Source organism: Podarcis melisellensis (assembly GCF_964234715.1).
Source record: "Podarcis melisellensis genome assembly, chromosome: 2".
Classification (NCBI taxonomy): Eukaryota; Metazoa; Chordata; class Lepidosauria; order Squamata; family Lacertidae; genus Podarcis; species Podarcis melisellensis.
The window spans coordinates 112,931,096-112,959,051 of NC_138529.1; the positions used below are offsets into that span (position 1 = coordinate 112,931,096).

The following is a 27,956-nucleotide window of genomic DNA, read 5'->3' on the forward strand; positions in this document are numbered from 1 at the left end:
CCTTTGCTCATCCTGAACCATCCTTCTCCCTTAATCTCTTGCCACATGGCATAACCTGTGGCCCCATAAGCTCACCTGCTGGCCTCACAAGTGGATTGATTTGCATGTTAGGGAAGCAGATGGCATGGACTATGAAACCCAGTCCTGTTTCTCTACCAGTTTTGTACTAGAGGTATCTGTGGCAGAGATCAGGCACTTAGTGTTGGCATCCCGTTAGGTTGAAGAACTGAAAGCAGGAATGGGAGTTGGTCAATCGGAAGAGCGCTGTGGCGTTTGCCTCCTAGGTGGGTCATAAGGAAAGGGTTAAAATGAGTGTGATGGGATTGGCCAGTGGAAACTGATAGGAGGAGTTAGAGTTAGAGTTAGAGTGGATGTTTGTGGAAGTCAGTTGAGAGTTGGGAGTTGGAGAAGGAAGAGGGAGGATAAGTCTGTGGGTTGGTCGAGTTGTGTGGTGAGAGAGTGAGAGGAACTGTTAGGTGGAGTCAGATAGATAGATTGTTGGGATAATCAGTTTGAAGTTGTTAGGAAACCTTAAACGTGTTCATGCTTATAAAAATAAACCTGATTATTAGTTAATGTTAACAACTGTCTGGACTCTGTGTGTACCCGAGGGAAACGGGTTGGTGGCAGCGAAGAGGCAATCAAAGTGGTGGCACAGGTATCAATAGACCGTCAAACGTCCGGGGACCCTGTGTGGTCACCACAAGCACTCTGCTTCCCTTTGCCTTTGCTGCGTTCTGGATCACAAACTGTTTTAGGAAGTTTGGATTAGGTAGGTCTGCCTTTCGGTACAAATTGAATCTCTCCCGCATCCCCGGCTGAGACAAGGGGCAACCCTAGTTCCCAGCTGTCACCCCCGGGGCCCTACCAGTTGTGCTGACGATGATGCTGGTGGCTCGGCTGTTCTCGCCGCTCTGGCGGGCGAACATGGTGATGCGGTATCGGGTGCTGCTCTCCAGCTCGTCCAGGGTGACGCTTTCAGGCGCTGCAGGCAGTTCCACACGCTTCACGGCCTGGGCGGGCCGAGAGGCAACCAGAGGCACGTAGCTCAGGATGTAGCCATCAGGGCGAGAGGCTGGCGGTTCCCACTCCAAGGTCATGGAGTTTTCTGTCACCTGCGACGACTGCAGGCCACGCGGAGGAGCTACTCCTGGAAGGGGGGGAGAGATGTACATAGCACACAAGGCACTGAAATGAGACAGGAGGACACTTAGAGGCAGCAGGAGCTTGTGCGGAATGAAAGTAGCAGGGAGGGACCGGAGGCAGAGCTCTTTAAAACTGAGGACTAGAACCTTGATTTGTTGGCACAGGGTGTAACAGGAAGTGCAGGTGTTTAGTCTTATTCCAATCTTAAAACTGGACAGTGTAATGCTGGTGGGCAACAGAAGAGGTTTAAAGACTGTCTCAAGGCAAATCTAAAAAGCAGTATAAACACCAGCAAATGAGAAACACTGGCCTGTGAGCGCTCCAGTTGGAGAGCAGCCTTTACCAAAAGTGTCATGGATTTGAAGACACACAAACTCAGGACGAAAGGGGGAAACGTGCTAAGAGGAAGACATATTTGGCAAACCCTCACCGTGATCGACTCCCACCTGGAAACCAATGTCCCCATTGTGGAAGGAAGTGTGGATCCAGAATTGGCCTCCACAGTCACTAACGGTCTCACTGGTAAAACCGTGTTCATGGAAGACAATCTTACTCGGCTACGAGTGATCGCCAGAGAAGAAGAAGAAGTGCAGTTAAGGATATGATATGCAGGGGAAGGTGGTATAAGAATGTAAGAGAAGCTCTGCAGCTGCATCAGGCCAAGGGCAAATCATGCTCTGGCATCATGTTCTCGCAGTGCCAAAAGGAATCCTGAAACAGGACCAGTGCTTCTCTTGACACTGGAGATTCCCAGCAGCTGCTATTTGGAGGCATGTTGGCTGTGACAGTGGAGGGAGAACATAGCCATTGTGGTTAGCATCCACAGAGGCCATTTTAGGATAGCGTGACCAGTTTGGCTGCACTCGGCGCCACGCTGCAGGGGGCGCCACAACAATGCTGCAAAATGGAGCATGAGAGGCAGCAGGGGCGAATTTGGGCACCACACAGGGCACCGCTGAAATGTGACAGCCCAAAGTCCGCCACTGGTAGCCACTCAGAGCCTTTACCCTCCATGAATTAGACTGCATTCGCACACCAGTGCATCCTGTTTCCAAACGTTCCACTATCTGCAAATTTCTGTGTTGTAGCTTAGCTTCCACACAATGAAAAGGTCACTTCCAGAAGTATAGCAGAATATTGTGGGTGATCTTGGGTGTCCCTGCCTCTCTGCCTATGGATAAAAGGGGGAAAGTGAGATACTGGTACGCTGCCTGGAGCTCCACGGAAGAAAGGCGGGTTATAAGGTGGTGCAGTGCATTTAGTCAGTGCCTCTGGCTGTTAACCAGAAGGTTGCTGGTTCGAGCCCACCCTGGAAAGGCTGCGGGCAAAAAGATTCCTGCGTTGCAGAGAGTTGGGCTAGGTGACCCTCAAGATCCCTTCCAACTACAGTTCTATGATTCTATGATCATTGTTATCACTGCCCCATAGAGAGTAATTTAGACTGGAGATGGGCACTCCTAAAGCTGAACTGGGAACAGGCTGCAAGGGCGGAGATGGGCAAAAGCGATGATGATGATGATGATGATGATGATGATAATTTATTATTTATACCCCACCCATTTGGCTGAGTTTCCCCAGCCACTCTGGGCGGCTCCCAATCAAGTGCTAAAAAGAGAAACACACTGCTCCAGGCTACATACGTGTACGCACGGTCTGGGTGACGGGGGGTCCGTAGCGCTGCCCCTTTTCTGCCCGGACAGTGACAGTGTATTCCTCTCCCGGCGTCAGCCCTCTGCGTTCGAAGCCTGTCTCTGTGCCAGACAGACGTACTGATTCACCCGCCTGCTGATCCCGCTGCACATCAGAGGAGAAAGGCGCTGAGTAACTTTTCAGCACCAGAAGGAAACACCCATAAACGCATCACCAGGCAGTGCCCGGTTATGTTGATACACACATGCAGATTAAAGCTTTCCGAGTCAGCTGCCACCGCCACATCTAGCGGTAGCGAATGTCATATTTCAACCAAGCACAGCGTGAAGAAGTCCTTTCTGTCGCTCCTGAATCTCTTGCAACCTGGGTTCACTGGATGGCATTCTAGTGTTAAGAGAGACCTCGACACCAGCCCAAGATATTATGCTGCTTGAGACAAAATGGTGCACCCCTAGCCTACTTGCAGGAACCAGCCGTAGGGGCAATTGGATCTTATTTCAGCACGAATCATAGGGCAGCACCCTCCACCACAACTGAGGACAGAAAGCTAGCTGAGTTGTCACAGTGCGAGCTGCATAGCGCAACCAACTCTGCCCTCCAACATCTCACTGGCGCCCCCCTCATCATCTGCCTCATGAAGTGACCGCCTCACTCTAGCTAATATTAGGGCCGGCCCTGATATACCTCTATTCCCCCTCCCCCCCATACACCATTCGCAATTTATCTAGCCAAATTAAGCCCCCTGCTCAAAGACCCACCCTTACAATCTCCCCCCCCCTTCCCTGCTTTCTGTGGAAGCACATTGTCCCAAAGAGTGGTTGCTTACTGTGGGTTTCACGTGAATTTCATACGCATCCACAGATACTTCCGGGCGGTTCCACTCCAAGCGGAAGGACGTCTCATCTCGATTTTTCACATGGATGCCGATGGATGGAATCTCTGTTCAGGTCAAGAGCAAGAGAAGAGTGGTGGGGAGGCAGAAAAGAGTTGAAAACCAAAGTATCTCCATCTTTCTTTTAACACTCACCCTCCCCAGCGTGTCCCCCAAAAGCATATTGATCTGAACTTCAGCAAGATAAAAGCCCTGATGCCTAGGGTGGCTAGAACTTGCATGCCATTTGCATATGCAATTATACAGCATGTGTATATGTCACGGCCACCCAGATCTGGTCCCAGCTCACAAGAGACCTCACTCCGTTGCAGCTTATTTACAGGAAAAGTTTATTGAAGATTTCTGCTTCTCATACAGTTCAGCATTGTGGCCGTACGTCTGCCACGTTAGACCGCTGCAGTCCCCTCTGACTCCTCCCCTCTTCCGCACCAACTTAATAGCCTGGCTCTAGACCACCTCTTCCTCTCCTTTCTTTTCCGCAGGGTCTTCCTGCCCCCCTGGGTTCCCTCTCTCCGTGACTCGCCTGAGGCTGAATCCTCTGCCGCCTCTTCCCCCCTCTTTCTGGCTTTAGGGCCGGGCTCCTCCCCTGAGCTCTCTCCACTTCCGCGCGCCTCTACGCTTGAACTTGGCGCGCGTACGTTGCTGCTGACCTTTCTTTCGACCGCTACACCACCCCCTGCTCTGCTCTCCACCCTTTCCGGCTGAACACCCTGCTCCAACCCCCTCTCTCTGTTCTCTCCTAATCCTGCTCCCTCCGAGAGGCTGACGACTCCACCCCCTTTACTCCGTTCCGGCTGAGACGTCTCTTGCTTCCTCTGTCTTCCACTGGGCTCCTCTCCGCTTCTCCCTTCTCCTCCCCTTTGCTTGATTAAGGTAACCCCCTTTTGAGAATCCTCTGACTCGCTGCTCAGACTCGTGGATTCCCTCAGAATTCCGTCATCTTCTTCCTCATCCTTCTGCCCCTCCTCCCACTCGCTCTCCGTCTCCTCTGTCATCTCCTCCTCTCTCCCAGAAACCCTGACATCCATCCCCCCCTCGAAGCCCCCCCTTCCCCCCTCCCGCTCGCCGGGGACCGGTTGTGGAAACTGCGGCTCTTCGGGGGTAGGCTCAGGATACAGGTCGTCTACGTCAATGTTCTCTGCTGGCAGTTCTGTGTAAGTGTATTCGAAGTCGGGTTCTTCCCCCAAATGCTTCTCAGTCTCTGCTTCCATCGCTACTTCCTCCGGTGCTGCCCGCCAAGGACCTATCAGCCACCTCTTACGCCATTCCTCCTCTGGCTGCTCCTCCCACCAATAAGGGGTTTCCGTGTCCACCCCCGAGCACGATCCCCTGGGCGGGCTTGATTCTGGTGTTCTTCCCTCGGGGGAAGAGAAACCCCTGAACGTGCTATCTGACAATGTGGGTGTGAAAAGCCAGTCATCAAAGTACTCAGCTGGCATGGGTCTATGTGGGAAAAGTGCATGGAACTCTTCTTTCAAAAGGGGTTCGTCTAACTCGTAGCCTGGCACCCAACTATTAGCAGCGACTGGTGTGCCCTCCCTGGCGAGAAAATATTCAACTCCCTCCTCCCCCCATCTCGAGTCCAGTATCTCTGTGACCTCGTTAAGAGGTTCTGGTCTTGGCGATTCCCCCCTCTCAGGCGCCCTCCTACGTGGCTCTGGGGGTGCTCCTGACTCTTGAAACCTGTGTGGGGTTTTGTAGGGAGTGAGCACCGACCTATGAAAGACCGGGTGCACCCTGGAACCTTCCGGAAGGGCTATACGAAAAGCCACCGGATTGATCTTAGCCTCAACTTGATATGGCCCTAGCTGCCTGTGTCCTAACTTCTTCTTGGCCAATGACCTGGCCGGCATCGCGTGGGCTGCTAACCACACCCAGTCCCCAACCTGGATGTCCTCTCCCGCCCTCCTGTGCTTATCGGCCTGCACCTTATACGCCTGTTTTGCCAGCTCCAAATGTCTCCGCAGCTCCTCGTGCACCTCTTGCAACTCCGCTGCAAACTGGTCGGCATCTTGAGGCCCCCCCCCTCCTGGTGCCGCAAATCTCGGGAAGGTTCTGGGATGACGGCCATTGTTCGCGAAGAAAGGCGTCACCCCGGTGGATGCGTGTTTCGTGTTGTTGTAGGCGAATTCAGCCATCGGCAGATAGTCCACCCACGCCGCAGGTCGCTGGTTGGCGTAGCACCGCAGGTACTGCTGCATGATCGCGTTGACCCTCTCCGCTTGACCGTTGGTTTGTGGATGTCTCGCCGATGTCAGGTTGATTTTGACGTGCAAGATGCCCAGAAGCTTTCGCCAGAAAGTGGAAACAAACTGGCGCCCCCTGTCGGACAAGACGGACTGCGGAAGTCCATGCACTCTGAAGACGTGATCGATGAAGAGCTTTGCGGTCTGTTCTGCCGTCGCCACCTTGGCACAAGGGATGAAGTGCGCCATCTTGGTGAACAAGTCCACCACCACTAACACCGCCGTCTTACCTCTGGAGCTGGGCAGGTCTGTAACAAAGTCCAACGCTACCCTCTCCCATGGTTGCTGCGGTGTCTCCAGCGGTTCTAGCAATCCCGCCTGCTTCTGGTGCACTGGTTTGGACCTCTGGCAGATATCACACCTGGCGACGTAGTCCGCCACCTCTCCTCTCATCTGGGGCCACCAAAAGTCTCTAGCCACCAACTCCATCGTCTTTTCTTTGCCGAAATGGCCTGCACTAGGGGCGTCATGCAATTGTTGCAGAACCTTGGCTCGAAGATCGTCGGTGGGCACGTAAAGGGCACCCTTACGAGTCAAAAGTCCATCTTGTAATTGAAACTCATCGTTGTGTCGCGACCCTCCGCGTAGCTCCTCCATCTTAGACTGTGCAAACTGATCCCTTTGCAACGCGCGTCGCACCGCGTCCAGGTCGACTGCGATGGTAGCGCACGTCCACGCCTGCGGTGCGAAAATGTGCTTTGCTGCGATTGGAGCTGCTTCCTCCAAGTATTGCGGCTTTCGGGACAGCGCGTCTGCAATAACATTGGAGTCTCCTGGGATGTATTCTATTTTGAAGTCGAAGTCCGCAAAGAACTCCGCCCAGCGCATGTGTCGCTGGGTCTGCAACTTAGCCGTCCGCCAATACTCTAAGTTCTTGTGATCCGTGCGGACCTGCACCGTGTGCTTGGCTCCTATTAAGAAGTGTCGCCACGCTTTGAAAGCTGCATGAATGGCCAACAACTCCCTGTCCCATATGGTATAATTGCGCTCCGTCTTGCTGAGCTTCCGGGAGTAGAACGCACCCGGTCGCCAGTTGCCTTGTGAATCCTCTTGCAAAAGAACGGCCCCAACCGCTCTATCCGACGCATCGGTCTCTACCCGCATGGGTCTGCCGGGATTCACGTGGAGCAGCTGCTCTTCGGAGGCGAAAAGACCCTTAAGCGTCCGGAAGGACCGCTCCGCTTGTTCGGTCCAGACGAACTTCTTCTTCTTGGAACTGAGGGTGTCAGTGATCGCCGCCGTCGCGTTCGCAAAACCTTTAATAAACTTGCGGTAAAAATTGGCAAAGCCGATGAACCTCTGGACCTCTTTCCGATTTCGAGGGCTTTTCCAGTCCAACAGCGCTTGAACCTTAGCCCTGTCCATGGCCAGTCCCTCGTCGGACAACTTGTAGCCAAGGAAATCAACCTCTCTGACATCAAACTGGCACTTTTCCAACTTGGCGTACAGCCTGTGTTCCTTCAGCCTCTGCAGGACCTCCCTCACGTCCTTATCGTGATCCTCCGGCGATTCCGAGAAAATCAGGATATCGTCGAGAAAGCAGACACACTTCTTGTAGAGGAGACCTGCTAGCACGTGGTGCATAAATGCTTGAAAAACGTGGCTGCCATTTTGGAGGCCGAAAGGCATGACTCTGTATTCGTATGTGCCCAGAGGGGTGAACATGGCGGTCTTCCACTCATCTCCTTTCCGGATGCGGATGAGATTGTAAGCTCCACGTAGGTCCAGCTTGGTGAAAATCTTGCCCCTCCTGACGGTCGCTAAAAGGTCGTCAATCTTGGGCATGGGGAAAGCTTTGGGCTTAGTCAAGCTGTTGATGAACCTGTAATCCACTATAAGCCTTTTTTGGGGCGTGTCCTTCTTCTTCACAAAGAAAACAGGGCTGCCTCCCGCTGCTTTAGATTCCTGGATGAAACCGCGCTTGAGGTTATGGTCTATGAACTCCCGAAGCTCTTGCATTTCGTCCTCCGACATGGAGTACAGCTTGGCAGCAGGCAATTGCGCCCCTGGCACTAAATCAATCGCGCAGTCGTAAGGTCTATGAGGCGGCAACTTGTCAGCTTCCTTCTCACAGAAAACCTCCAAGAAGTCCTGGTACTTGTGAGGCACTGTTTGCACCATACTCAGATGCAATGGCTGCTCAGCTTCTCCTCCCTGATCGGTCTGAAAGCAATGCTGAGCACAATACGATGAACAAAAGTTGATCTGCCTCTGGTACCACGCAACCGCGGGACTGTGCCTCTCCAGCCAACTCATGCCTAACACGATGGGTGTGTCCGATAAGTGGGTGACATTGAAACTAATAAGCTCTCGATGGTTGCCAATCTGCATCAGCATGGGAGGGGTTTGCTGCACCACTTGCCCCCCCAGCAACTTCCTGCCGTCCACCGTGACCACGTTCAGAGGCGTCGTTGCAGGCAGGAGCGCCATGTTGTGCTGCTTAACGAACTGCAGTCCCATGAAGTCGGCGTTGCTTCCCGAATCGATCGTTATTGGAACCTCAAGGAGTCTCCCATCAGGCAACTGGAGTGTTGCTGTGAGCAGAACTGCCGGTTTGGGAGGCAAAGGGTCCACGCTCTGCAGTGATGCTGGGGGCTTGTCTACAGATCCGCCTGGCTGAGCCCCAGTAGCTCTGCTTCCAGCCAGGCACTGTCGTTTCCCTGAAGCTGCTCCCCTCGTTGCACCTCTGCTGTTACAGTTGCCAGCGCTGCAGTGTGCTTCTGGAGCCTCTGGGGGCACTCTTTCGCCATATGGTGCGCACTGTCACAGATGTAACACTTCCTGGTTCCTCTAGGAGGCTTCGCTTTGGCTGCACCAGGGACAGGGCTCTGGGATGGCTTCTGAGCCCTAGCACCACCAATCTCCATTGGCTCCTCTCTGTCCTTCCCCATTGGCGAGGGGTGCGCACGGCTGAAGTCCCTGTGCCCAAAAGGGAGAGTCCTTGCTTGCGCACGCGCTTGGGGCCCATCCTCCTCATGCCACGGACGCCCCTCATGTCGAATTCCAAGAGCTAAAGCCCGTTGCACCACGTCTTCTAGGGTCTGGGGTCTGTCCCCCCTAGCGATCTCATCCTTGATGGGGGGGCTCAATCCCTCCCAAAAAAGATCTCTGACCGGTTTACTGTCCTTTGGCCAATCTAAGGCGGTGAGCAATGCAAAAAATTTAGAGTGGTATTGGCGCACAGTCGCTTTCCCCTGCCTCAGCCCGTGCATTTGACGGCGCGCAATGTCCACATCCACAGAGGATTGAAAACAAGAATCCATCGCTTTGATGAACGCAGTTGAATCGCGACGGGCCGGTCCATCTTCGCGCCACAAATTGCGTAGCCAAGCCCTGGCCTCCCCATGCAGGTGCGAAACAATGAACCCCACTCTCTCCTCCTCATCTTTAAAATCGTGACGGAGTAAGTGCAGTGCATATACAACGTCCGCTCTGAAATTGGGATAGTCTTGCAAGTTGCCATTAAAATGCGGAACTAGGGCACCCCCCCTCCGTCCAAGCGCAATGCCCTCCGCTCTGGATCCTGGGGCCCCCGCCTTGTCCGCGCGCTCCCACCTTGCCTGCAAATCCTGGCACGTCTTCTCCAAGTCGTCATTCTTCTTCTGCGAAGCAATGACTGCCGATGTGAGAGCGGTAACCTGATTCCGCAATGCAACCAGCTGCTCCTCAGCGCTCATGGCTGCTCCCGTTCGTGAGCTTCGCAAAAAAAAATTTTTGCTTTGAGAGAGGGGACTTACTGTCACGGCCACCCAGATCTGGTCCCAGCTCACAAGAGACCTCACTCCGTTGCAGCTTATTTACAGGAAAAGTTTATTGAAGATTTCTGCTTCTCATACAGTTCAGCATTGTGGCCGTACGTCTGCCACGTTAGACCGCTGCAGTCCCCTCTGACTCCTCCCCTCTTCCGCACCAACTTAATAGCCTGGCTCTAGACCACCTCTTCCTCTCCTTTCTTTTCCGCAGGGTCTTCCTGCCCCCCTGGGTTCCCTCTCTCCGTGACTCGCCTGAGGCTGAATCCTCTGCCGCCTCTTCCCCCCTCTTTCTGGCTTTAGGGCCGGGCTCCTCCCCTGAGCTCTCTCCACTTCCGCGCGCCTCTACGCTTGAACTTGGCGCGCGTACGTTGCTGCTGACCTTTCTTTCGACCGCTACACCACCCCCTGCTCTGCTCTCCACCCTTTCCGGCTGAACACCCTGCTCCAACCCCCTCTCTCTGTTCTCTCCTAATCCTGCTCCCTCCGAGAGGCTGACGACTCCACCCCCTTTACTCCGTTCCGGCTGAGACGTCTCTTGCTTCCTCTGTCTTCCACTGGGCTCCTCTCCGCTTCTCCCTTCTCCTCCCCTTTGCTTGATTAAGGTAACCCCCTTTTGAGAATCCTCTGACTCGCTGCTCAGACTCGTGGATTCCCTCAGAATTCCGTCATCTTCTTCCTCATCCTTCTGCCCCTCCTCCCACTCGCTCTCCGTCTCCTCTGTCATCTCCTCCTCTCTCCCAGAAACCCTGACAGTATAGATGCAAATTTAGGGGAGGGGAATAATAAAAATGGAAAAACAATATATCACACCACAGCAGGAAAGACTGTGATCGAGTGACCAGAGTGCCTGACTATGATACAGTGGTGCCCCGCAAGACGAATGCCTCGCAAGACGCAAAACCCGCTAGACGAAAGGGTTTTCCATTTTGGAGGTGCTTCGCAAAACGAATTTCCTATGGGCTTGCTTCGCAAGACGAAAATGTCTTGCGAGTTCCTGCGGGGGTTTTTTCCTTCCCCCCCTTTTCCCCAAGCCGCTAAGCCGCTTATCAGCTGATCCGCTAAGCCGCTAAACCCTTATCAGCTGATCCGCTAAGCCGCTAATAGCGCTAAGCCGCTAAGCCGCAAATGGGCTTGCTTCGCAAGACGAAAAAACCGCAAGGCGAAGAGACTCGTGGAATGGATTCTTTTCGTCTTGCGAGGCACCACTGTAATTAAGATTATTTTATTCACGAATTACGTTCACCCCAAGGTGATTTATGTACACACCATTAAAAAACATTGTTTAAAAAACAAAACAACAAAAACCTCAATACAGATTTAAAAACCAATATAATAATAATAATAATAATAATAATAATAATAATAATAATAATTGCTTGCACTTCACCCCAATATCCCAGGGCGGGTCACAACAATTTAAAATGAAACATTAAAAGCAGACCTTTTTTAAAAAAATGAATGTAAATATAATGGATTTTTTTAAAAAATGTATAATTATTAAAAAATTACAATCACAAAAAATAGTGTGGATGAACACCTAAACAAAATAAAAATGAGCACTAAATCAGAGATCTTTTCATACCGGATGTAAAAGCTTGTTTGGTATGCTGCCTACCATTGATGAACAAGATAACTATTCCCTTATGAAAAACAAAGGCTTCCTCTCCCTTACATGGTTGGCAAGCATCAGGGTTTGACCTGAAGCGCTTGAGGAACTTGCAAAATAGCCCGAGGGCAAGAGAAGCTAACCCAACACCCTGAGCCACTGGGCCACAGCGATTTCGTCTTGAGGTGTTTCCTACCTACCTATGGAACAGTCTTCTCCCGAATAACCATCATGACAGAGACATACTCCGTTCTGGCACTCCCCGTGGCCGCTGCAGTCCTCCGGACATGCCAGTTGCCCGCAGTCCGGCCCGGTATACCCCTTGTGGCAGGCGCACACGGCTCCTTTCAGGCAGCGGCCTCTCTGGTTGCAGTCGTTGGGGCAGGCCTTGGTTCCACAGGCTGGGCCTGTGAAGCCAGGCTCACAGACGCACCGCCCGTTGTGGCACTCTCCCCGCCGGTTGCAGTTGCTGGGGCAGGCTCGGCTCCCGCAGTCGGGCCCGGAGTAACCAGGGTCGCACACGCACTGCCCATCCACACATCGGCCACGACCTTGGCAGTCCTGCGGGCAGGCCGGGTCGGCACAGGAAGGTCCAGAGTAGCCAGGGAAGCAGGCGCAGCGCCCGTCCACGCAGCGCCCTTGGTCGTTGCAGTCGTCTGGGCAGGAAGGCGGCTCCTCGCAGCGGGCACCGGAGTAGCCGGGGCGGCACTGGCAGCGCCCGTTCACGCACTTGCCACGCTGGGGGCCACCACAGCCACCTGGGCAGGTTGGCTCAGCACAGGTGGGGCCACTCCAGCCTGCCTCGCATTCGCACAGGCAGCGGGAGAGGTCGAAGGAACCATGGTTGGAGCACAAGGTGCGGGTGTCCGTCTGGCCTAGGTGAGGGGTGAGAGAAAGTAGGGAAGAGAAGAAGGGGGTCACGGATTGAAAGCCAGGCCACACCTAGCCATCTTGTGGGTTTCTTTATTTGCACGTACAGTCAAGCCTTGGTTCGTGAATGGAATCCGTTCCACAAGTCTGTTTGACTTCTGAAAATGTTCGAAACCAATGTGTGGCTTCCGATTGGTTGCAGGAGCTTGCTGCACTCAATCAGAAGCCGCGTTGGATGTTCAGGTTCAAAAGAACAGTCACAAGCCGGAACACCTCCAGGCTTGTGGCGTTCGGGAGCCAAAATGTTTGAGTCACAAGGCATTCGAGAACCAAGGTACGACTGTAATGCCTATATATCATGCCTGTCAGGAGCGAGCCAGCAGTAAATCACACTGTGCAAGTTGGAGTTAACTCATTGTTAGCAAGAACACAATAGAAACAGGAGGGTCAGGCCTAACGAGCACAGCAGCACATCTCCAGTAGGCCTTGCCTCTACGAAGCAGTTGCTAAGACTGAAGGTTCCCGTCTCCTCAGAGCTGCCCAAGTCCCATCCTCTCCAGGGTTTCCCCTCAAGCAATCAGAGACTGCGTTTGTGTGAAGCCAACTTCTCCTCTGCCCTTTTCATGCCTCTTCTGGTTCTGGAAGACCAGAGGAGAGGAGAACTGGTCACAGCAGGAGTGGGAGACACCTGTGACTCTTTACCAGCCTGACTCATCTATGCTTCTTGACCTCCCTCTCATTCTGGACATTGCCACAGAGCCTCCCAGCTCACCAAACCCTGCTACATCTTCAGCTCATGACACCTCCTCCTCCCAGTCTTCTCCCTCTGACCACTCATCAGTGTCCCACCACCACTCCCCAGGCTCTGAGTCTTCCTCCCTTGGAAGAAACTGTAGCGGCATACAGGGTTCTCTCCCACCCGCATTTCATCCTCACAAGAACCCTGTGAGGTAGGTTTCCTTGTGCCCCAGGGGGTCACTTTGGTGCTGCATACCCTCTCCAAGGTCTTACCTGTACTAGCCTGGGAACTGCTGGTCGCAGGGCAGCAGCCTCCCCCAGCCTGGCAGGTGTCCCGCAGTGACCGCACTTCGTTCTCTAGTGCCTGCAGCCGTCTCAGGAGGTCCTGGGTGTCCTCAGTGCCAGGTGGGCACCCACAGGACTGCTGGGGCAGGTTGATGCGGTGTGTGAAGACCACATGCTCCTGGTCTGGCCCTTCCAGCGTGTGCTCATACAGGCCCCCTCCTCTGGAGGAGCCAGGAGGGCCCAGCGCCTCTTGGGGTGCAGAGGAGGCTCCCTCATCCTCGGTGCCATCTCCCTTCAGCTTTATCGTGTAGATATGAGAGAAAACGGTAGCGTTGGAGGGGATGACCCGGTGGGGCACATGCGCCTCCCAAGAGGTCCCCAGCCAGAAGAGGAACAGAAGGAAGGGCATGGGTCTTGGTTGTCTCCCCATGCTCTAGACCTGTGAGGGAAATGGCAACAAAAACAGATGGATGGATGAGGGCCGACAAAATGGACCTGAAGGTGCATTCGGTTGTGTGAAATATTGCATCTGTTTTCCTGATTACAATGGAAATACTTCTGTCCAATTTTCTAATATTTCTTTCACACTCTGTCAGAGCGCTAGCCAGCAATAAATCACAGAGAGTATATATGTTAGGAGAAACAAGGCCTGCTCACAGTTGCCTGGCTTAATGAGCACACCAATTCTTCTCAGTAGTTTTTGTCCCTATGAGGCAGTTGTGGAGGCTGAAGATCTCCTCCTTCCCACAGTTCCATAAGTCTTGTTCCTCCCAGGTCTATACCAAGCAATCTGAGATTATGCCAGCACACCTGTCTCTGCTCCTAAACAGCCTTGGCCCAATATACCTGAAGGAGTGTCTCCACCCCCATTGTTCAGTCTGGACACTGAGGTCTAGCTCCAAGGGCCTTCTGGTGGTTCCCTCACTGCAAGAAGTGAGGTTACCGGGAAGCAGGCAGAGGGCTTTCTCGGTAGTGGCGCCCGCCCTGTGGAACGCCCTCCCATCAGATGTCAAGGAAATAAACAACTATCTGACTTTTAGAAGACATCTGAAGGCAACCCTGTACAGGGAATTTTTTAATATTTGATGTTTTATTGTGTTTTTAATATTCTGTTGGGAGCCACCCAGAGGGGGAGAGCTGGTGAGAATTAACAGCATACCTTTCTGGAGGAATGAAGGTATTCTCAATCCCTGTTCTGCATGATTTGGACAGTTCTGCATTTAGCTGCATGCAATGGCCACTCCCATGTCTACTCTGGCGAGAGGCATCTGATAAGGTCAACTTCTCCCTACAAAGGTTGATGCCATAATTTTTTTCTGCCGCCACTGTTTCTGGGAATAGCAGGTAGACAGAGAGCTGTTGGCTCATGTCCATCTTGTGTCTGGTTGGCTACGGTGAGAACAGGACGCTGTACTAGATTTAGGGGTGCCAACTTAAATAAAATATTTGGGGGCCCAGGTAAGGTCTCCCCTAACATGAGCACACCCATACCATTTGAATGGCAATGCCCATCAACATGGGGGGGGCCCTAATTTTATTAAAGGGCCCAAGGGGACCTCGTCCCCTAGAGGTTGGCTCCTATGACTAGATAGGCTGAGAGAGAGTGGCTTGCTTAAGACCACCGGGTCTGTTTATTTCTGAGGCGAAATTTGAACCATGGACCTCCTGATTCACTGCTCAACTTCTTGGCTGCCCGCTACACCGCATCAGCTTTCATGTAATAGCCAAGAGGGGGGACGGTGCTTTTGGCCAAAGCTACGTTAGGAAAGCATAATTGTTTGACAATAGGTTACCCACAGTTCAAAATATGTGTTTGTTTAAGGTTCGTTCTTTATTGGCTAGTCTTCAGCCAAAGCTCTCAGGGTGGCTTAGGAAGATTAAAAACAAAATTAAGTCAGCAAACAGCAGAGTTGATAGAAGCTCCAACCTTGAAACATTCGGCATAAAATGTTCCTTGGTAGCCACAGTGTGTGAAAGGGAAATGGGAGCGCAATGAATGACGCATGACTGCTTAGTAGGGGAAAGGATGGAGCTCAGTGGTAGGGCATCTGATCTGCATGCAGGAGGTCCCCTCTCTAGGCAGGGCTGGGTTTCCACCTGACACCCTGGAGACCCACTGCCAGTCAGTGTATACTAAGGCAGTTTCCTGTGTTCCTGTGCCATAACTCTTCCTCTCTGAGCACTTATTCAGACTTCCGCTTATCTCAGTACTTTCCCTAGGGGAAAATCACTCTTTAGTGCTCCGTCAGAATAAATGGTGATGCAGGTTTTCTCCACAGAGGCATTTGCTCCCGTTTAGCACTAAAGAGCAGGTTTTCCCTGCGAAGGGAGAGGGGAAAGGGGAAAGCTGCTGGGATCCAGGTCTGGTAAAGTGTGAAAACCTCCCATGCTTTCTAAAGGCACAGGACAAGCAGAAGTGAGGACAAGCCCTCAATTTCAATCACAGGGCAGCTACATCCAAGCCAGGTTCGAACCCACAGAGCACCTGCTGATTCTTGTAACCTGTCGCTCGCCTTATGTGCCAATCTGATTTATACATCAAAGCCTTGGGCAGAACTGGAGTTGTGAGTTTGATGAATTTTCATGGATGAATTTCTGGGGAAATGTGGAAAAAAGATTGGAAAAAATGAGGGATTGGGGGAAACGGCATTTGACCGATTTATCCACCCCTAAATATAAAGGTAAAGGTAAAGGGACCCCTGACCATTAGGTCCAGTTGCGGACAACTCTGGGGTTGCGGCGCTCATCTCGCTTTACTGGCTGAAGGAGCCAGTGTACAGCTTCTGGGTCATGTGGCCAACACGACTAAGCTGATTCTGGCGAACTAGAGCAGCACACGGAAACGCCATTTACCTTCCCGCTGGAGTGGTACCTATTTATCTACTTGCACTTTGATGTGCTCTCAAACTGCTAGGTTGGTAGGAGCAGGGAACAAGCAATGGAAGCTCATTCCATCGTGGGAATTTGAACCTCCGACCTTCTGATCAGCAAGTCCTAGGCTCTGTGGTTTAACCCATAGCGCCACCCGCGTCCCTTACCCCTAAATATAACCCCACTTAATTAAAAGGAGGGAGGATATCCAGAAGACAAAATTAAAGTGTTTTTTTTTTTAGGGGAAAGTGATTAACCAGGAACAACCAGCCAGCCAACAGAAGCTGTTCCTAGTAAATAAAAACAACTGTGAAGTTCAGGAAAATTCATGTCTGTTGACGCGTGTTAAAACCTCTCTCTCTCTTACACGCACGCACACACACATATAGACACAGAAGCCGTTCCTTGATGCAACCTCGGTTGGAGAAACCCACTGAAAGGGGTGGTTTTCTCGCCTGTTCCTGCAGCAGCACAACCACTGGATTAAAAAACAACAACCAGCTAGGGAATTGTTAGGCACAATGCGGATATCTCCAATTGCATTGATGTGGACAGCAGGAATGCAAAACAGAGGCATGACAGGGATCCCATAGCGCTGCCAAAGCCAAGCAGTTGGGAAGCAGGAACAGCAGTGCACGGCAGGGGGCGGAGGGGGGGGAACGGAAGGACAAGCCATGGAGTGCTGTGAAATGCAAGCAGAGACGTGGCCAGGAGTCAGATATGGTGGAGGAAGCTGGCAGGGTAGAAGGGGAGAAACGGATTAGATAAGAGTGGGCCAGGACAGACAGAGGGAGCTCAATCTTATCCTTAAAGCTTCCTTGTGACAACAGTCTGCAGCACAGCCATGGATTGACCTGCCTCCAGAGGTTGTGGGATTTCCTTACTTGTAGCCGCCTGGGCCTCAAACTCCTGGATCCAACACTGTTCCCCCACCCAAATACTTTTTATTGCTTTTTCATAGCAACAACAAATAAAACAAATACTTTTACATTCAAAAATGTGTATGTCTTCTTATTTATTTATTGCACCCGGACTTCCTTCCATCCCTTCAATGGTTTTCATCTTTTCTTACAGTTTCTTATTTGCACTCTATCCACATCACAAGATTTACACTAATCCTGCTACAGTTTTTAAATTCTTACAATTACTCTGTATATATTCAACAAATTTACTCCAATCCTTTTCAAACTTTGCTTCTTTTTTGTTCTGGGTCTTATAAGTCAATTTCACCAATTCTATGTATTCAAACATTTGAATACATTGTTGTGGGGGAGGAAGGGAAAGGAGAATGTGAGCCGCTTTGAGACTCCTGAAGGGGAGTGAAAGGCGGGATATCAAATCCAAACTCTTCAATAAGCTATAAGAGATTACATGTCTCATTCTGCATGTCTGGATAGGCTTGCCTGAACAGAAATGTTTAACCAGGCGCTAAAAAGAGTTCAGCAAAGGAAACTGCCTGGTGTCAATAAGCAGGGAGTTCCAAAGTGTAGGTTTATAGAGGAAAAGATGTATTTCTTACCAATGCGGAACAAGTGTTATGTGGCACCACAGACAGAAGTGGTCAAGGGGGCTTATAAGGGGTAAGACCATCTCGCAGATAAACTGGTCCCAAGCTATTAAGGAATTTAAATACTAACACCTTGCACTTGGCCCAGCATCAAATTGGCAGCCAGCACAGATGTCTAAGCAGAGGTGCAACGTGCTGACAGGGTCTTGCTCCGGTCAGCAATCACGCTGCAGTAGCTGCAGCTTCCAGATCGAGCTCAAGGGAAGCCCCACATAGAGTGCAAAGCAGTCACTTAATCTTGAAGTCACCAAGGGCAATGAAGTCCTGCGCCAAAGTTCTTTCTTAGCCTGGCCTTTGACACCTGCAATACCTATTTTTAGGACCCACCTGCTTCCCCCCTCAAAAGTACCCTTTTAACATCTACAAGGCAGCAAACAAAACAAAACAAAACAAAACAAAACCAGCAGCTGAAGTTTCCTGTCAGGGAAGAAGATGAAGAAAGCTTAACCAATAGAGTTTCTGCCTGCCATGCACTTGGTCTAGGAAATGGAGGGGGGAATGGTGGCGAGAGACCCTATCCTGAATTGACCTTACTCTATAATGGGGAATTAACATTTCCCCTCTCCCTTCGGGTCAGCGCACTGCTGGAATCCATGGGAGTTAACAAACATCTGAGCTCCTGCACCAGCTTTATTATTATTCCAGCTGTTGGCCTGAAGTGCTGCAATTTTCCAATAAACTTTCCTGGACTTCCCTTCGTTCCCTCCAGGGGCTGCTCCGTTACTTATTGGGAGTAAATAAAACGCCTGTTCTCCTCTCATGCTACAATATGAATAGCCTCTTACAGAAGGACTCAGCAGGAGAGCAGCACCAGGCGCCTCGCCTTCCAAATTTCCCTTCCCTCCATTTGCAAACTCTCTAGAACGCCACCGTCGCCAAATCTGAGAGGATTCGGTAGGCCTGGCCTGCCCCTCTCCCCTCAGCCCCCAGGCCGCCTCTTTGACTGAGAGAGGTTTCAAACGATTGGTATTGATGCTCCTTCCGATAAATCAGACCCACACATCCCCCCCCCCGCACATAGCCGCCACGTGCTGGGTGGGGGCAGGAGTGTCGGTGCTGATTCATCGGCCCGGTATTTCCCACCACAAGCCAATTCTGTCGCCTAACCATACGTCCAGCCTGAAGGGGGATTAAGTAGGATTCTGAATTGGGACAGAACAGACCTCGATGCCAAGGGACCTCTTTACAGGATACAGTTCCTCAAGCAGAGAAGTGAGCCAGGGTGGGGTGGGGAAGCACTCTGTGCATGCTCTGAGAAAGGAAGGGGTAGAAACTTCCGTTCGGTGCACAACTTATCTGCAAACCTGCCTACTTCACACTTTCCGAAAGAACAGGAGCACCAAAGCGAAGGCATCCCTTGAAACTAGCACTTCTCGCTAGTTTGCACCGCCGTTCTCTAACCAAATGGGACGTGGGTGGCACTGTGGGTTAAACCACAAAGCCTAGGGCTTGCCGATCAGAAGGTTGGCGGTTCAAATCCCCGCGACAGGGTGAGCTCCCATTGCTCGGTCCCTGCTCCTGCCAACCTAGCAGTTCGAAAGCACGTCAAAATGGAAGTAGATAAATAGGTACCACTCCGGTGGCAAGGTAAATGGCGTTTCCGTGCGCTGCTCTGGTTCGCTAGAAGCGGCTTAGTCATGCTGGCCACATGACCCGGAAGCTGTACGCTGGCTCCCTCGGCCAATAAAGCGAGATGAGCGCCGCAACCCCAGAGTAGGGCACGACTGGACCTAATGGTCAGGGGTCCCTTTACCTTTACCTTTCTCTAACGAAGCGATATCCAATAATGCATTATATTAAAGGATATTGCTTTGCAATAGAAAATGTGCGTATGGAACGAAATGAATTTTTACTAAGACTTTAAAAAAACACACACACAAATGGATGTGGAGAACTGAACCGAAAAGATTGGGGAAAATACGAAGCTGAGAGAAACCGAAATTGTCAGGTTTCTCCATCGCTAGCAGGGGTGGGACACTCTTTTATGCTCGTTGACGCCTTTTATTTTTAGTTTGCACCCTGCTTGTCTAATCGCCAGCACTAAGAGCATTTTAATGGTCTTTTGCAGCAGCCTCATAAACGGAAATTTAGGAAGGGAGGTTTTTCTTGGCGTGGAAATCAGGGCTGGGGGCTGGGAGAGTTGTGACCTGCTACATATCTATACGTCAGCCCAGCTATTCAAGGCACTGGAGCAGGGTGTGTGTGTGTGTGGAGAGGTCTCATCCCTCCACCAATGATCCCAAATCACTGGAAGATATGTATAACTTCAAAAGAGTTAGAAGCGTCTCTTGCTTTAAAATGAAGCAAAACAGCCTCTGTGACGGGAACTTGGATGGATGGTCACCACACAAGGTGCAGGGACTCGCAGAGAAACAGCCAGAACATAGCTATGGGTAGCTTAATATGTTCAAAGAGTTTTAATTATGGTTACCAGATTTTTTTCAATGAATCTGGGAACACTTTTTTAAAAAATCTAAGTAGCAACAGGGAGTCAGTAGTGGGGATGGTGAGGCAAAAGACCCTGGGCCCAAGCAAACATGCATAGTGTATAAAGGTGCAAAGCCCTTCTTTCACACCCTGTGAAACATAAATGCACAGAGTTTTTAAAAAACCGGGCAATGGCTGCCTGCACGGGCTCCTGAACCTCCCCTGATTTGTCAAAACAAAGGGGTAAGGGGACAGGAGATCGAAGGAGGCTCGGGAGTCATGGGTGGGCAGCGCGCCGTTGCCCAGTTTTTTAAAAACTGCACATTTATGTTTCACAGGGTGCAAAAGAAGGGCTTTGCACCTTGCCCGGCAGAGAAACCACGCGCCTTGCGCTCCTCCTGGGCAACGCCCACCCGCCCGCAACTCCCAAGCCTCCCCCATCAGTCAAAACAAAGGGGAAGGGGGAAGGAGATCTGTACCGATGGATGTCCCTGGTTCCACTTTGGCAGTGCCAGCGGCAGTCAGCAGCCTGGAGCCAGCCAGAGCCAAGTGCGCTACCAGGCTGGCTCCAGGCTGCTGAGGCTGTTGCTGCTACATTTCCCGGGGACAGATTTGCAAATCTGGGGACAGAATTTGTCTGGGGACAGATTTGCAAATCCGGGGACTGTCCCCAGGAACCGGGGACGTCTGGTAACCCTAGTTTTAATTACATTGCAGTTACTAGGAATTATGGGTATTTTCTGTCTCCACTGCCAGAGGCATCATATGCCTCTGAATAGCAGTTGTTGGGATCCACAAACGCAGAGATAGTGCTGCCGTGCTCTGGTCCTGCTTGTGAGCTTCCCAAAGGCATCTGAGTTGGCCAGTGGGAAGTAGATGAGCCATTTCACCCACCCAGAAGGGCTCTTGTTATGTCTTTGTGGCTATCATCTCATTAGGGTGTTCATAAATTCCTAAGTTATCTGTGCAGGGCCTGTGAAGCAGAGTGTTTCTTTTGACTGTCCAGAATCTCCTGCTGATCCGTTTTACTGGATGACCCCGGGTTCTGATAATATCAGAGTGGGGCGGAAAGCATCTCCACAAAATTTTATAACCCTCTGACTTATCTATTTTTTTAAAAAAAAAACTGGGAGGGGGGAGCCTATCAATGAAAAGGCTGATTTAAAGCGCTTTTAAAATAATTCTGGGAATTGTGGCTGTTAACGGTGCAGGGAACTGCAGCTCTGGGAGGGGTGGTCTGGAAGTGGTGTGCGCCCAAGGGCCACGTAGAGAAACCACAAGGGCCGAATCAATGGTTGCCCGCTACCGATCTACCGTAAAGTTGTCTGTCCTGGCTCACGGCTGCTCTTCAGCTTCTCACCCGACAACCCTTTATCTCAGTCACTTTCAGTTGAAGATAATGTTGGAATAATAAGAAAATAATAATAATAATAATAATAATAATAATAATAATAATAATAATAATAATAATAATAATTTATTTATACCCCACCCATCTGGATGGGCTTCCACAGAGACTCTGGGCGGCTTCCAACCAAATATTAAAATACCGTAATACATCAAACATTAAAAGCTTCCCTAAACAAGGCTGCCTTCAGATGTCTTCTAAAAGTCTGGTAGTTGTTGTTCTCTTTGACATCTGGTGGGAAGGCGTTCCACAGGGCGGGCGCCACTACCGAGAAGGCCCTCTGCCTGGTTCCCTGTAACTTTCAGATATTTCAGAGATGAAGCCAGGCCAAAATGGTTGGAACAACTTTGCTGTGGAAGAGCAGTCTAGAACAGCAGTATGACTCACTTGCCTTAGTTGGGTGCAGCGCCACCTATAATAAGAATAGTGGTATTACAGTTAAGTCTATACCTCACAGGGACCTTCCACCTGCATGGGAGAGTCGTGAGTGCAGGTGTCGAGGTTTGGCTTTGTCAGGACCCTTCGGGGACCCAGGGCACCCACTGGCAAGAGTCGCTGGGAACTTCTCCTCTTCCTCACCACTGGAACAGTGTGCCTCCTGCCTCTCCCTCTGGCCCAGAGGGGATGGCCAAGCAAGCGACTACAGTGGTGCATTGAGCGAGGAATCGTCACAGTCTCTTTGCTCAATGGCTGCCTCACAAATAAGCAGGGAATGATGGCGTAGGAGCAGCAACAGTTGGCAACAATGACAGTGGAGGGTGGATCAGGGTGAAAGGACTTCAGGCTCAGGCACGGGGGGGATGTGCCCCCCAGACCTTTCTATGTGGCCCTTGGGAACCTCTCCAGCCACAACCCTCTCTGCCCCTACTCTGCTCCTTCCTTGGGTGTACAGTGGTACCTTGGGTTAAGTACTTAATTCGTTCCGGAGGTCCGTACTTAACCTGAAATGTTCTTAACCTGAAGCACCACTTTAGCTAATGGGGCCTCCTGCTGCCGCCGCACCGCCAGAGCACAATTTCTGTTCTCATCCTGAAGCAAAGTTCTTAACCTGAAGCACTATTTCTGGGTTAGCGGAGTCTGTAACCTGAAGCGTATGTAACCTGAAGCGTATGTAACCTGAGGTACCACTGTATATGCCTTGCTGGAACCTGTTGATCTCTGATCACGCTTTGTGCTTGACTGAATGGAGCGTGTCTTTTCCTCCCCCAAAAGCTACAGGAGTTGGGCAACTAGAACTGGGGAGGAGCCCTGGGTTCGAATCCTCAGGGGGAAAGCAGGATGAAGGAAAGAAAACATAGGCTTCGTCAGAGAGCTGTGGCCCCTTTGTTAAACGCATGAGGAGGAGAAGGTAAATTACAGACCTTTCCCCGTTTGAGCTGTGCGGTAGCAGTTGGCTGGATTAGCCACAGGGGGAGACGTACCTTGACGTTTTAAGTGGTCTGCACACACAATGCGCCGGAATGCAACCTGTCTGTATTCCAAACCACTCTGACCGCACTTAAAAAGCCAGGCATGTCTCCATCCTGAGGGAGCGAGCGTGCAAACAATAAAACTCTGGTTCAAATCTTATCTCCGTCAAGGGCACCCTGTGTGGCCTGAAGGAAACCGCAATTATATAGTTCAGTATTTCTGAAGTAAACTGCCAACCGCTCCACACACACACACCCCGTCCTCAGATTCTTTCAACTTACCTCATAAAGCATTTGCTGCAACTCCTGGGTTCCTGAGTTACTACGGCATTACAACATGCACATCTGGGGTTGTGAATGGGTGGCGGTGGGGATGAGGCTTCTCCATCCAGGAGGAGCTGAGCCCATGTGGTGGCCATGTGGCGTGGGTCTCTTGGGGAGCGCTTCTGGGTTTAATTAACCTGTTTATTGCCTGTAACCTGCTGCGGCACGCAAACAGAGACCATAACCACGGCCGCTCTGAGACACTAATTCGTGTGGTAATGTTTTGACACCTCCTGCTTTAAAAAGGGGGAAACAAAAAGCCCAGAAGGAGTGTGAGACCCTTTTAAATGTGTTGGGGAAGGGAGGGCATTACAGTGGTACCTCTTTTTACGAACTTAATTCATTCTTAACCTGAAACCGTTCTTAACCTGAGGTACCACTTTAGCTAATGGGGCCTCCTGCTGCCGCCACACGATTTCTGTTCTCATCCTGAAGCAAAGTTCTTAACCCGAGGTACTATTTCTGGGTTTGCGGAGTCTGTAACCTGAAGCGTATGTAACCTGAAGCGTATGTAACCTGAGGTACCACTGTATTGGGTTGTCTTTGTTCTTATTTTTATTGTGTGTTTTGTGTTTTTTATATATTGCAATCTTATGTTGTGAACAGTCCTGAGGTCTACAGGTATAGGGTGCTATACAAATTTAACAAATAATGAAATAATGAATAATAATTCCCAACCCGGTTCAGGAAACTGAGCTGTTGCTGTAACATGGTGCCTATTTATATTATTATTAATTAAATTACTATAGCGCCCTTCATATGATACGAAAACACAAAAGTGCATAACATAGTGATGAGCAAAAACAATGGAACTTAAGTTTTTTTAATCTGAGGGTCCAGCTTTTATCTTAACAACACTCCAGCTTTCTGTCAGATATAAGGGAAGGGTCGCAGCTCAGAGGTGCTAGAACATCTGCTTTGAAAGCAGAATTATTATTATTATTATTATTATTATTATTATTATTATTATTATTATGCAGAAGGCCTCAGGTTAATATCTGGCATCTTCTCTGACAGCTCAGTTGGTAGCACATGAGACTCTTAACATCAGGGACATGGGTTTGAGTCCTATGTTGGGCAAAAGATTACTGCACTGCAAGGGGTTGGGCTAGATGACCCTTGGGGTCCCTTCTAACTATAATTCTCTGATTCCAGGTAAGACTGCCTGAAACTCTGGAGAGTTGCAGCCAGTCAGTGTTGACAATGCTTTAGGTTCAATATAAGGCAGAGTCCTATGTTCCTATATTGACTTATCACAGGTACACCGTGTAGCGGTTGGGAGTGACAATACATGCAAAGCACATCCATAAGTTCATGCTGCTTCCCAAACCATAAAATAAAGTAAAATGAAATCTGGTGCCTGAAGGCCCCCTTGGCTAGCTGTGGCTGTGTAGGTTGCTCCAACCTCTGAGTTAGCACCCTGAGAGAGGGCCTCACCTGTGTGCACCATTTCGGCTGGACGGCATGTGCGGAATCCATCCCTCTGCAGTTCACTATCCTCACCATACACCCCCCCAAAAAAACCCACACACCCCTGTCTCATATTTGCACAAACAAAACTTGACCTTTGAGCAAGAGGGAGAAAATCCCAGGTCCAAATTAAATAACCGCCGTCTTAATCCTCCTATAAGCAGTCCTTTGGCCCGGGAAACAGAGATCTCTTAATGAAAAGAGGACTGTAAACAGCCAGCCCTAATGACATCCTTCAGATCAGTGCAAACACAGCTCTGGGTCCGGCCACAGATTCCCCCTCCTCCCTTAATCCCAGCTGAAATTTAGGACCACCACCCTCCTCCTCCTCCACCTCGCCGCCAAAAAAATCTCAGCCCGAGGCCTGAGAACCCCTCTGTCCGTCCAAGAGACGTTAAGTGTCTGTCAGAGGGGCCAGCTTGGCTTCCACATGTTTGCAAACCGGCTCGTATCCTACAGCAAGAACCCAGCTTGATGTAGTACAAAGGGGGCTTTCAAACCATTCCCAGGGAACGGGGGAGACTGGTGCATGAGGTCAAATGGGGCACTGCCCCACCAACCTCGTTCTGCCTCCAGGCAGCCCCCATCTGCCTGCCTGCCTGCTTACAACCAGCCGGGGGGGGGGGATGGCTGTCAGCCTCCTCTCCCTTAGTCTCAGTATTGCCCTTGCAGAACTCGGAAGGGAAGACAAAACCAGAATGAGTTGTGGTGCAGTGGTTAGAAGAAGAAGAAGAAAAAGAGTTTGGATTTGATATCCTGCTTTATCACTACCCTCAGGAGTCTCAAAGCGGCTAACATTCTCCTTTCCCTTCCTCCCCCACAACAAACACTCTGTGAGGTGAGTGGGGCTAAGAGACTCCAGAGAAGTGTGACTAGCCCAAGGTGACCCAGCAGCTGTATGTGGAGGAGCGGGGAATCGAACCCGGTTCACCAGATTACGAGTCCACCACTCTTAACCACTACACCACACTGGCTCTCTAACCAGTCAGACTACGGCCTGGGAGACCAGGGTTCAAATCCTCACTCAGACACAGGACCTTGGGCCACTCATTGCCTCTCAGCCTAGCCTACCCCACCAGGTTGTTGTGGGGATTAAATGAGGAAGAAGGGAGCCATGTATGGCCCCTTGAGCTCCTGGAAGGATAAAAGGGGTAAAAACACAATAAACTCATACATGTGGGTGAGGGCTACATTCCGAGGCACCCCACGTTTAAGCGGAATTGTCTATACAGTCGTACCTCGGGTTACAGACACTTCAGGTTGAGTTTTTTTGGGTTACGGACACTTCAAAACCCGGAAGTACCAGAACGAGTTACTTCCGGGTTTCGGAGGTGGCACATGCGCACAAGCGCTAAATCGCACTTTGCGCATGCACAGAAGCACTAAATTGCAACCCACACGTGCGTAGACGCAGCGCTGTGGGTTGCGAATGTGCCTCCCGCACGGATCATGTTCGCAACCCGAGCGTCCACTGTATTGGGAACACCATTGAGAAAGCCTCCAAACACCTTCTGAACCTATGAAAACCCTTTAAAAAACCCAGCAGCGTTTACCAGACTCCCTCCAAATTGCCTTGCTCAAACTGCAACTCTCCGCAGACTGCAGTGAAAAGTCTCCTGGGATTGCACATGAAAAAGCCTTGTGGCGTTGCTAGGTTCTGCTTTGTGCCATTTTCATGTTCTTTTGGGGCCATTTTTGCCCCTCTAAGTGCCACGTACGGGTTCTGGTGTTGCACGTAAATGGGGAGTTGCCTGTTATTGACTCTGCCTGTCATTGGCTCTGGCTCCGCCTAGCCCTGTTTCTGGCTCCGCCTCCCTGCCTTGTTTCCTTCCAGACACAGGGGGCATAACAGATCACAGATAAGAGCAGACAAGATTCTGCAAGACAGCCAGTCCTGGAATTGTTTCTCTTCCCTTGCCATGGGCAGCCAGAGGGGTGTGTGTGTGATGGAGGGATCCTCTCTCAGTTCATCCAATGGGATAATGAGGCCGAAGCAGACTCAGTGTCCACCACGAACTGATTCTGCATGCACCCCCCAGAAGACTGCATGAAACTGCCCTACGCTGAACAGTTTTATCTCTCTCAGCATTGTCTGTGCTGATTTGCAGTGGCTTCTGAGCAGATTGACCCACGCCACCCCAAAAGCAGAACTGCATCACCAAAGAAATACAGTACCTCGGGTTACAGACCCTTCAGGTTACAAGCGCTTCAGGTTACAGACTCTGCTAACCCAGTAATAATACCTCGGGTTAAGAACTTTACTTCAGGATGAGAACAGAAATTGCGTGGCGGCGGCACAGTGGCAGCGGGAGGCCCCATTAGCTAAAGTGGTACCTCAGGTTAAGAAAAGTTTCAGGTTAAGAACAGACCTCTGGAACGAATTAAGTTCTTAACCTCAGGTACCACTGCAGTCCCCGCAACTTCTCAGCCCACAACCAGAGCGGCAAACTTTGACAAGCCATTTGATTTGAGACCGACAGCCACATTCCCTTCGAGGAAACTCTTGAGGGCCACATGCCAGGGGTAAGAGAGGGCCTGAAGCAAAAGTGGGCAGAGGAACAAACACAGATTTGACCTCTGTACATCCGGGCTAGTTTCTACAGACACACTCTATCCTCCCTCCAGGCAGGGAAGAGGCATGCTCAGAGTTCAAGGGCATATTCCAGTCAGGCAAAAAACTTACCCGGAGGGTGTAAGTCATATAATCATAAGAGTTGTCTAGTCCAACCCCCTGCAATGCAGGAATCTTTTGCCCCAAGTAGGGCTTGAACCCACGACCCTGAGATTAAGAGTCCTACCAAGTGAGCTATCCCAGGAAGCAAGGCAATTGAGGGGCGTGGCCAAGGGTGTTAAGTTGTGGGTGAACATGTCAGACTACACAGCAATTCTTCAAACAGCTCTTGTTTATTCACAGGCCAGAACAGAACAGAACTGAAGGGTTCAGCCAAGCTCCACTACAACGCAACTGTAACCACTTTCTGTAACTATCCAATCACTGAACGTCACTTTCAATCCCCTGTTTGCATATGTGGACCTGAGTGAAAACTATCTACAGTATCTCCCTGCTGGCCCTCGGTGAGAATTTCAGTACATAACAAAAGGGAGGGTGTGTGTGGTCCGTGGGTAGTTCCAAGGGAGAGGCTTGGAAGGCAGTGTTTGCCCCCTGGGTGTAGGGATCCTCACCCCTCTGATATACTCCTAAACATGCTTAATGCTCTGAGTGCCATTCCTTATGAAGCCAAAACAGCACCCTCCAGCACATGCGGGGGAAATCACAAAGACTGTTCCAAAATTA

The 27,956-nt window shown here is 50.8% G+C and overlaps 1 protein-coding gene across 16 annotated transcripts in view; it reads right to left on the reverse strand.

The window, feature by feature from the left end:
• The window catches only part of TNXB (tenascin XB), a 119,123-nt gene that overhangs the window by 68,196 nt on the left and 22,971 nt on the right, over positions 1-27,956 (reverse strand). For all 16 annotated transcript variants that reach the window (XM_081901274.1, XM_081901272.1, XM_081901273.1 and 13 more), the window contains exons 2-6: positions 13,174-13,624; positions 11,493-12,167; positions 3,623-3,735; positions 2,787-2,940; positions 869-1,150 (exon numbers count right to left, since the gene is read on the reverse strand). In XM_081901274.1, coding sequence (XP_081757400.1) covers positions 869-1,150; positions 2,787-2,940; positions 3,623-3,735; positions 11,493-12,167; positions 13,174-13,615 — 1,666 coding nt within the window. In that variant the 5' untranslated portion in view covers positions 13,616-13,624. The remainder of the gene's footprint in view (positions 1-868; positions 1,151-2,786; positions 2,941-3,622; positions 3,736-11,492; positions 12,168-13,173; positions 13,625-27,956) is intronic.